This window comes from Aegilops tauschii, chromosome 5 (genome assembly GCF_002575655.3).
Source record: "Aegilops tauschii subsp. strangulata cultivar AL8/78 chromosome 5, Aet v6.0, whole genome shotgun sequence".
Classification (NCBI taxonomy): Eukaryota; Viridiplantae; Streptophyta; class Magnoliopsida; order Poales; family Poaceae; genus Aegilops; species Aegilops tauschii.
Genome location: NC_053039.3, coordinates 435,245,687 through 435,255,365, shown reverse-complemented (window position 1 = coordinate 435,255,365; position 9,679 = coordinate 435,245,687). Strand labels below are relative to the sequence as shown.

The 9,679-nt window shown below is 47.6% G+C and overlaps 2 protein-coding genes across 2 annotated transcripts; both read right to left on the bottom strand.

Moving 5' to 3' along the window:
* Positions 1-420: 420 nt before the first annotated feature.
* Positions 421-3,552, bottom strand: LOC109749129 (probable inactive purple acid phosphatase 29). The gene is made up of 4 exons (XM_020308116.4): positions 2,949-3,552; positions 1,757-2,148; positions 901-1,351; positions 421-712 (listed from the first exon to the last, which is right to left on the bottom strand). The coding sequence occupies exons 1-4, from the start codon at positions 3,256-3,258 to the stop codon at positions 681-683; spliced, it is 1,185 nt and encodes a 394-aa protein (XP_020163705.1). The 5' UTR covers positions 3,259-3,552; the 3' UTR covers positions 421-680.
* A 1,700-nt stretch (positions 3,553-5,252) lies between these two features.
* Positions 5,253-7,784, bottom strand: LOC109749152 (probable inactive purple acid phosphatase 29). Its single transcript, XM_073498037.1, has 4 exons — positions 7,199-7,784; positions 6,359-6,750; positions 5,618-6,075; positions 5,253-5,520 (listed from the first exon to the last, which is right to left on the bottom strand). Exons 1-2 carry the CDS (start codon positions 7,479-7,481, stop codon positions 6,377-6,379), a joined length of 657 nt encoding a protein of 218 aa, XP_073354138.1. The 5' UTR covers positions 7,482-7,784; the 3' UTR covers positions 5,253-5,520; positions 5,618-6,075; positions 6,359-6,376.
* Positions 7,785-9,679: the final 1,895 nt, after the last annotated feature.

Genomic DNA, 9,679 nt, shown 5'->3' with positions numbered 1-9,679 from the left:
GCGACTAATCGTTACCGGAAATTAAATAAGGAAATGCAAAACAAAGGCACTATTCCAGAGACTTGGGGATCAGCATCTATGCACTGGGTTTAAACCCTAGCCGCCAGAGTTCCTGGTTGTCCTACAGGAGTATCTGGAATGGCTCCAAGTTTCTCCCCTTTCTCCTCCAAAAGTTTCCTGCTTTGTTGTCTGAATTCGAACTTACTGAAGAAATTGGCAGTTCAGTCCTCTGAACCTGTCACTCAGGTAATGCATTAGGGTTCAGTTTGCGTCCTACTTCTCTGATTGCTGTATCTAGCGGCGATGTGGAGGTGATGATCTGCCTTGATGATACAAACACATCAATGAGGTTCTTGTTTCTGCTCAACAGTTGAAACACCTTTGCAGGTAATAAACTTATGACAGAAGATACAGGCCGCATTAGCATCGGTATTCTCATTATCTTTGACATCCGAGACCATTTGCAAAGAGTGAGATATGTACTGAATCACACCGAATCCATGATCCCCCTTTTTTTCTTGACGTGAAAACCTACAACTCTGAGAACTTGCGTATACATGTCGCGTACTATCTGTTTTCATTTACACGGTTACAGACTCGGTAATAAGCTGAGCACCAACAGCACACATGATGAGTAGAGGTAGGAATAGGATGCAGCATTCACTGTCCCCATCCTGAACTCAGCTTCTGTCATGATCCTTCCCGCCCCTCCCTGCAAATTAGCAACACTTACATAAGTTTTGGTTTTGAAAACATGTTTGTTCGATCGGTACAGTAATTTCATACTATCTATCATAATTCACAAGAGAGTGGACCATTTATTATCCATCCAAGTATCATAATAGCACTGTAATGCATGCTAGAAATAGTACCATGCTCATGCATATGTGAGTGTCTTACCATTAGAGCCTCTGTTCCACAGGACCTCAGAATCAATCGTGGTGAGGTGTTGATCATCAAGCCTCTTCCATGTCTTGATAGACTTCACGCCTTGCCACTCGCCGCTCTCTGTCTTCTCAAGCTGCACAGACACCACCCTTGCTCTCCTCGACCACCCGGCCTTCCCATACGCGTGGTAACCGAACCCACCGGCGTAGCACAGCTGAATACCAGTGAGCTTCCCACAGAAGTCATTTATGTGATCATGTCCTATGAAGGCAGCCTTCACATCTCCAGCTTCCACCATGGTGGTAAAGAAGCCCGAGTTGATTGACGGCGAGCTGATGCCCTCCTGCTTCACTCCTGTGAAATTGGATGCCGTAAAGCTGCTGAACTCCGGCAATGGAATGTGGAAGTATGCAAGAGCAGGTGCTGGCTCCTTCTGGCTGGGTTGTTGACTCGTGTAGTTTTTCTGCATTTTGCAATAAGTTTTCTTATTCTAATTAGTAACACAAATATGCACATAGCACCAACAAAATGAGATTACCATAATAGTGTCATTACCAAAACAACTTGGTATTTTTATCTCTCTATATTTAACTTAACCCAGAAAACATCTCTCTATGAAACCAATTGTATTCAGAACTACAATGCCAGCAAACAGATAGATCATCTATTTTGAAATAGCATGAATTTCTTGACTTGTGTCTTCAGAATAATTATCAAGAACATTTTGCAGAGTTAAGATGGTTCATCGGATAATTCTCATGTGTTGTTGCCGCTAGCAAATAGTAGCATCTACCTACTCAGTATGGCAGTAGAAAGTGTAAGGAGTGAGTATCACACCAAGATGGTGACAAAGTGCTAACTTATTCACCTGGAGGCTCGAAGACGTTTTCCGGAACCAAGCTTCCTGCGAAGCCTTGATCCAACCATAACCAGGGATTGATGGCACGGTAGAATAGTCACCACTGTCAAGAAAATACATGTTGAGCACTGATTTGTTAGCCAGCAGTGTTCCTTCAACCCCACCAACTTCCAGATTATAATTCCCGAAGCCATCAATTTCTACTCCTTCAGGATTGAAGCGTGAAAGAGTGTTCTTCATGCCCACAAGGTGCTGCATCACGCCCTCCCGCGACAGGGTACCCTCTTGGTCATGGTTACCAATCCCAGCAGCCCAGGGAAGGTTCATGGCGATGGCCGGAGCTATTGCTGCGTCCATTGATTTGGCCGCGTCGGTCGAATCCGCACCGTAGATGTTGTCACCTGCCAACAAACACTGAGGTTGAAATTATCTAAGCACATTTTTTTAACCATGAGGTCACAGATTTGAGTCCTGGAAACAGCCTCTTGCAGAATGCAGGGAAATGTTGCATACAAAAGATCAAAGTGGTCGGACCTTTCCCCGGACCCTACGCAAGCGGGAGCTGCGTGCACCGAGCTGCCCCTGCTATCTATGCACAATTTTTCAGAGGAAAGGCTTTTCTTTTAAGATGGCCCTGCTATGACTGAAAGCAAACTTATGTATGCAATTACCATCACTGCAAATGCATAGTAGCACAAATTACCGCTAGCACATGTCATAATCACGGTGTTTCTGAAAAGATAATAAAAAAATGGGTTGCTAAATTTGCAGCCATGGAAACATCATCGAGATCGCCCGTGAAACAAGACGACGAAAAGAAGACAGTAACCTGGAGATAATCACAGAGGCGGCTACATTTGTATCTTTCCTGTTTGTGTTTTAGCTCCATGTCGACGCACTCGTGATGAATCAGACCATTTCATCTTGGTCCTGGATGGACAGGCCAATCGATTAACTGAAACCCCAGCGACTGACTGAGCGATTGGGCATGGTCAGAATTTCAGTAATCCAATTTCAGTGCAGCTCGCGCTTCGGATTTCTTAATTCTTCATTTCGGGATTACTCCACCAATGCATGGCACTTCTGAATTCTTAACTCGAAATCGTGAGAATAAGAGGCGACACCAACGAATCACTAGTTAATCGAAGTATTAACAGAATAACAGAGCAGCGAACAGGAGGGGGGTGGGTGGGGGTGGGACCTGTGAAGACGACGAGGTCGGGGTCCTCGGCGCGGAGGACGCGGTAGAGGAAGGCGGTGGTGTTGAGGTCGGAGCAGCCGGCGACCTGCTCGGGCAGCACGTCCTCGCACGCGGTGCTCCGCCCGTCCGCGTAGTGCATGTCCGCCACCTGCAGCACCTTGAACGTGCCGCCCTCCCGCCGGAACCGCAGCCCGCCGCCGCCGCGGCCCCTCTTCTTTCCCTTCCCCGCCGCCGCCGCCGCGACGAGGAAGAGGCCGAGGAGGAGGAGGAGCATCGGCGGCGGAAAGCGCCGGAGGCCGAGGCGGGCCATGCCGGCCGAGGGTGCAGCTGGCTAGAGCGGCGCGGCGTGGTTCCGAGTGAGAAATATAACCGGGGGATCACTGTTGCTGGAGAAAGTGGCGATTCGTGGTTGTGGTGGATTTCCATTCTTTATAGGAGGATCTGGCCAACGTGGCCGGGCGCCTGCGGTCTGCCAGTTCGCGTTTGGCGGCGACCGCACGGTGAGATTGAGGGCGGTTTGACGTGAGCCCGCCGACGCCGACGCCGGCGAGTTTTTTATGGTGCGGTGGGCGGGGGCCGCGGCCGGTATGGATATTCACACTTCAGCTGGGACGCCGTACGTACATGGGTGAAATCCGTTGGTTGCGGTGCGCGCCGAGGGAGACCGAGAGGGAACGGGCGGTGCACCAAAGGAAGAAATGCGCAGCTTATTCTATCCTGCCTAGCATATTCGGCTTGCCCCGGCTTCTATTTTTAATAATCGGATTTGCTAATTCAGAATTAATAAAGTCTTATCTAACTCCTTATGTTATTTATCTAATCAAACAGAAAAATAAAAAGGAAAAAAAATCTCATGAATCTTTGCGTAAAATTCAACGGTGGAGTTAGATGAGACATAGTTATTTCTTATCTACTACCTCTGTTCACCAATATAAATATTCTAACTTTTCTGTAAATTGGGATGGGAAACATTTTAGTGTGCTTGTTCACTCATTCCAGCCCGTATGCAATTCATATTAAAATATTTATTAAAACATCTTATATTCGTGAACGGAGGGAGTAGATGAGAGCTAGCCACGCCCATTTTTAATTATTTTTTCGAGCAATTGGCGGGAGCTCTGCCTTTTCGTATAGATAGAAGAGTGGAACATGTATTTAGAAGAGGCAACGTGTTTTTAAGGCAACACCCCAAAAGCCAAAACGGAGAAAGGAACTATGTGAGAATCATGGAAAGGCTCTGCCTCTGCGCTTTGAATGCGAGCTTGCGCCGACGAATATCCTCAAGGGCCAGATTCACCACTTTGATGTAGGTTAGCCGACACATCTCATTCTTCGATGCCTCGGCGAGCATCGCATCCCACTATGCATTGATAAACGGGAAATTCAAGATAGGCTGAGCGGAAGTGACCCCATGCCCGGCAAAACCCTCACTTGGTTCCAAATCGCCGTGGTGAAGGAGCAATCTCTGCATAAGTGAGTAGGGGTCTCAGGGGCGTGAAGGCAAAGCTGGCATCTGGGGTCATGAGGCCAACCCTCTTTGCCAAATTATCGGCTATTAGAATCCTTCTCTATACCTCCTTGGATATCCTGCTTTACTCATTGAAAGAAAAAACCCGAGAGCTTCCTAGGTTTGGAGGATGAGGAAGAAACATAAGCTGCTGATGGGTCTAAAAGATTAACCTTCCGTAGTTCTAAGAAATTGCCCTACTACTTGTTAGAGATACTATATCTTCTCTTCCTAACATATCGGTCTCTTGGGCAATTGGTTGATACACACTCCCTCCGTTCCAAAATACTACATGTTGTGGTTTAGAGCTGATATCCTGGGTTCAAGTCTCAGTCCCTGTTTTTTCCCAATCCATGCCTATGTCGGGCATGTGGGAGGTGTTGATCATTCCATATCCAAGTTAGATGTGAAGGGAAAGTATTAAGTATATTATATCAGATCAATCTTTTGGGATGGTTGGTTGATAGGAATATCTAACATGCATGGTATCAAGGGAAGATGTTGATCATCTCATATACATGTCGGATGTGAGGGGGGGGGGGGGGGGGGGGGTGTTAGACATATTATATCTCCTCTTCCTAACAGATCAGACTTTAATTGTCTCATAAGTATAACATGCCTGTAGAGGCTTGGTAGAAAGAGGAGTAAAATCTTGTATATGTGTAACATGGTAGCAACATCTGTAACAAGTCTCATGCAACATGACACAAATAATTTGTGGATTATCTTGCTTCTACTCTACAGTTCAAAACACCTTGCAAGTAATAAACTTACGAGAAAAAAAAATAAAGGTTGCATTGCCATTGGCATTGGTATTCTCATTTCCATTTGACATCTGAGCTCAATTGCAAAGAGTGTCGTCTGTACTGCATTACATTAGATCCATTCATGGTTCAATTTTTTCTTGACATGAAAAATAATAATGGCGAAAACTTGCGTATACATGCGGCATGCGATGTATGTTCATTTACGTAGTTACAAACTCTTCAAGATAAGCTGCGCATCAACAACAACAATAGACAGGATCAGCTTTCATCATTGTTCTTCTGGCGCCTCCCTGTCAACCTGCAAGTCTTAGATAAGTTGTGGGTTCTGAAAAATATATGTTCGTTATATATGCAAGCTAGAAATAGCAGCGCCATGCTCATGCATAGTTGAGTACCTCCACCATTAGAGCTTGTTCCATAGCACCTCAGAGTCAGTTGTGGTGAGACGTTGATCATCAAGCCTCTTCCATGTGTTGATAGACTTCACGCCTTGCCACTCGCCGCTTGCTGCCTTCTCAAGTTGCACAGACACCACCCTTGCTCTCCTTGACCACCCGGCCATCCCATACGCATGGTAACCAAAACCACCAGCATAGCACAGCTGAATACCAGTGAGCTTACCACAGAAGTCATTTAAGTGATCATGTCCTACAAAGGCAGCCTTCACATCTCCAGCTTCCACCATGGTGTTAAAGAAGCCGGAGTTGATCGACGCCGAGCTGATACCCTTCTCCTGCTTTACTCCTGTGAAATTGGATGCCGTAAAGTTGTTGAACTCCGGCAAGGGAATGTGGAAGTAAGCAAGACCAGGTGCTGGCTCCTTCTGTCTGGGTTGTCCACCCGTATAGTTTTGCTGCATTTCATATGAACTTTTGTTATTCTAGTTTCTAACATAAAATATGTACATAGCACCAATAAAATTAGCTTGCGGTACATGAACTACTTCCATCAGCTTCTTTTATCTCTCTATATTTAACGTGCAAAACATTTTGGGACCAATTGTATTCGGAACTGAATACAGTGCCTGCTAACAGATCCATCATCTATTTTGAAATTGCATAAATTTCTTGCCTTGCGTCGACAGAATAATTATTGATAAAAATTTGCAGAGTGCACCAAGATGGTCACAAATTCACCTGGAGACCCGAAGAGGTTTACTTGAACCAAGCTTCCTGTGAAGCCTTGATCCAACCATAGCCACGGATCGATGGCACAGTGGAATAGTCACCACTGTCAAGAAAATACAAGTTGAGCACTGATTTGTTAGCCAACGGTGTTCCTTCAACCCCTGCAACCTCCAGATTATAGTTTCCGTATCCATCGATTTCTACTCCCTCTGGATTGAAGCGTGCAAGGGTGTTCTTCATGCCTACAAGGTGGCGCATCACACCCTCTCGCGACAGCGTACCCTCTTGGTCATGGTTGCCGAGCACAGCAGCCCAGGGAAGTTTCATGGCAATGGCCGGAGCGATCGCCGCATCCATCGACTTGGCCGCATCGGTTGAATCCTCACCAAAAATGTTATCACCTGCCCAAGAAACATTTGGATTATGTATTTGTTTTTGGTTGGGCACCACACTCTTTTAAGAATTTTCAGTTTTTGTAACATTGTGTCCAAACTTCTGCTATGAAGCAGAGGCCGGGGTCTCCCCTTTTTCGTAGAAAAATAAACACCATGGCGATGAAATTCTCTATATCAATTATCATTACATGAAATGCATTGGGGGGTGGCAACAATGATCATCTTGCAAATGCATTTTGAACCAAACTTTTCTAGCAGCAGTACAATCAATGCATTTTCAACCAATCTTTTCTAACATCAGTAGTACGTACAATCTTTTCGTTCTGTTACTCTGTATAAACCGTTTCTAAAGTTGCTGAATGCAAAATTGGGAGGACGCTAGCAGTGGCATCGAGTCGATCACTGGAGTGATAAATCAAGGAGGAGGAGGAGTGGGTGGACTGGCGTGGCATACCGGTGAAGACGACGAGGTCGGGGTCCTCGGCGCGGAGGAGTCGGTAGAGGAAGGCGGTGGTGTTTAGGTCGGAGCAGCCGGGGCGCTGCGCGGGCAGCACGTCCCTGCACCGGGTGCTCCGCCCGTCCGCGTAGTGCATGTCCGCCACCTGCAGCACCTTGAACGTGCCGCTCTCCTGCCGGAACCGCAGCCCGCCGTCGCCCTTCCCCGCCGCGACGAAGAAGACGAGGAGGAGGATCAGCGGCAGCGGCGGCAGAGAGCTCCGGAGGCGGAGGTGGGCCATGCTGGCGGAGCGTCGTGGTTCGGAGCGGAGCGGGAGGTCCCGGGATCACTGTCACCGGGGGTGGCTCCTCCTCCGGTCCGTTCTTCTTTCTTTATAGGAGGTCCGTGCTTTGTCGGTCTTGGTCGCCGGATTGGCGAAGCGCGGGGGGCGTGGTCTCGCTCACTGTTTTCTTCGTGCTTTTCCAAAGGGAATGGCGTGCGGTGCGGTGCGGTTGCGGTGGCGAGGAAGGTCGACGGAGGGGACGCTTCCTCATTGAATGGCGCCAGACTTCTCTGGTCTCGCCGTGGACTAGCTAGGTCGGTCAACCTACTTCTGCGTGTGTACACATTGGATGCAGTACGGATGTGAGAGCCCGGCAGAGCAGAGCAGGGCAGGGCAGTTCCATGTGGTGGGGCAGAGATATCTCCAAAGACTTGACGAATTTGCAATGGAAGAAAAGTCTCGATTAAGGAATCAAGAAATATGAAACACAATAAGCGGAAATCCCTTTTGGAGCTCGGGCTCCAGTGAGGCCTCCAAATTCAAATTTGAAATTTCATTGAAATTCATATTTTTACATTTTAAAAAAATTTGAAAAAAAATTACAGATATACATGAAGGCATAACACACATATGTGTCAATTTTCAGTTCAAAATACATTGAAATGGAGGCTGTGCAAAAAAGACAAATCTGAGGCTGTTTAACACATGATACTATTCATCCTCCTCGGCCATGAATTTGTCTTTTTTATACAGGTCGCAACTCAAGGTATTTGATCATGATTTTTTACACATATATGCGTTACATCCTTACATACACGCATATTTTTTTCAGAATTTTTTGAACCATAAAAGTCTGAATTTGAATTTTTTAAAAATAAAGGCCTCCATGAAGCTCGGCCTCCAAAACGCATTTCTCCATAATAAGCATACATTAAAATTCTGCATAATTAAAAGGGAAACGTTTGTAAACAGCACACCAGCCGAATCTTCGGCCGGTCGCGTTGCGCGCTTTCAATCGCATGCAAATCCAGCGGCCCGCTTTTGCAATCTGCAAGTTTGACTAGTCACCCATGCAACCTCCCCAGCCCACGTACGTATGCTTGGGCCCGCCACAGCCCCTTTCGCTTTTTCTCAGGTTATCTTCTTTCTCTCGCTCCTTCCCTCTCTTTCCTGCAGGCAAGCACGAGAGGCGACCGCTGCTACCCCACACCAATCTCCACCGCATGACGAGATGCGGCAACCGGTACATAGCAGAGCTGGAACTGCACCCCCTAGAGTTGCGACAGTGAGCCGAGGAAATTGGGAGCCCACCGAACGGCCAAACGGCTTTGCTGCAATCACCGGCTTCGGGAGCTTCAACCGGCACACGGCAGAGCTGGAAGCGTGCCTGGAAGAGCTGCAACCTTGGACCAAAGAAGCTGGAGTCCGCCGATGCACTAGTCTTTGTTTGTTGCAACCGTCTATGCTATTTGCTGGAAGCGACCGCGCGATTTGCTGGGACCGTTCATGGCAACCTTCTTTGCATGGCGGCGAGCGATGCTACAACTATGGGAAGACGAAGGTTGCAACCGGTGCAAACAGATGCTGGATTCACACGATGGCAGACAACGATGATGCTACAACCGCTGGACGCCCGGCAGCCGTGATAATGCTGGAACCGGCTTCGAGATTTGCTACAACGGGCGTCCCGAATTGCTGGAACCTGCGATTGTTTTTGCTACATCTAAGGGAGTGGTAGAGGAGCGGAGGAGCTGTAGAATACCAAAGCTTATGCCTAAATGGAGGAAAATAATGAAATAAAAAGAAAAGGAGCAACATTGGTCCTCGTTGAGCGACTTTGACGCCACGAGGATGATGCAAGTGCAAATGGTCCGGACATAGATCATGCGACTTGAAATCATGCACGCACTGGACAAGTAGTCAGCCGCCAAGAGCCATTTGTGGAACATCCGTCCACACACGCGTGATGCAGATCGCAGAGGGTGAGAGCAGACACCATCACCAAAATCTCATAGTGAAGGCACTCCATCAACCCCCGCCTTCGACGCAAGTGAATGTCACTGGTAAGTCTAGGTTGACCAATGGCCCCCGAATAATGCACCTCGAGTCGTCACTGCCTCGCCATGGACGCGATCTTTCGCTACCAGTACCGTCGAGCAACCATGGCCCAGCCATCTTCACCACCGACCTGCGCCACTGGCGCTGCCGCTGTACAC

Bases quoted from the DNA above. Each gene is read 5' to 3' on its own strand.
- LOC109749129 (XM_020308116.4), bottom strand. From the start codon at position 3,258: ATGGCCCGCCTCGGCCTCCGGCGCTTTCCGCCGCCGATGCTCCTCCTC. The intron at 2,149-2,948 runs GTCCCACCCCCA...GTTTGTTGGCAG, and splicing joins CGACCTCGTCGTCTTCACAG to GTGACAACATCTACGGTGCG. The intron at 1,352-1,756 runs GTGAATAAGTTA...TGCAAAATGCAG, and splicing joins AAACGTCTTCGAGCCTCCAG to AAAAACTACACGAGTCAACA.
- LOC109749152 (XM_073498037.1), bottom strand. From the start codon at position 7,481: ATGGCCCACCTCCGCCTCCGGAGCTCTCTGCCGCCGCTGCCGCTGATC. The intron at 6,751-7,198 runs GTATGCCACGCC...TTTCTTGGGCAG, and splicing joins CGACCTCGTCGTCTTCACCG to GTGATAACATTTTTGGTGAG.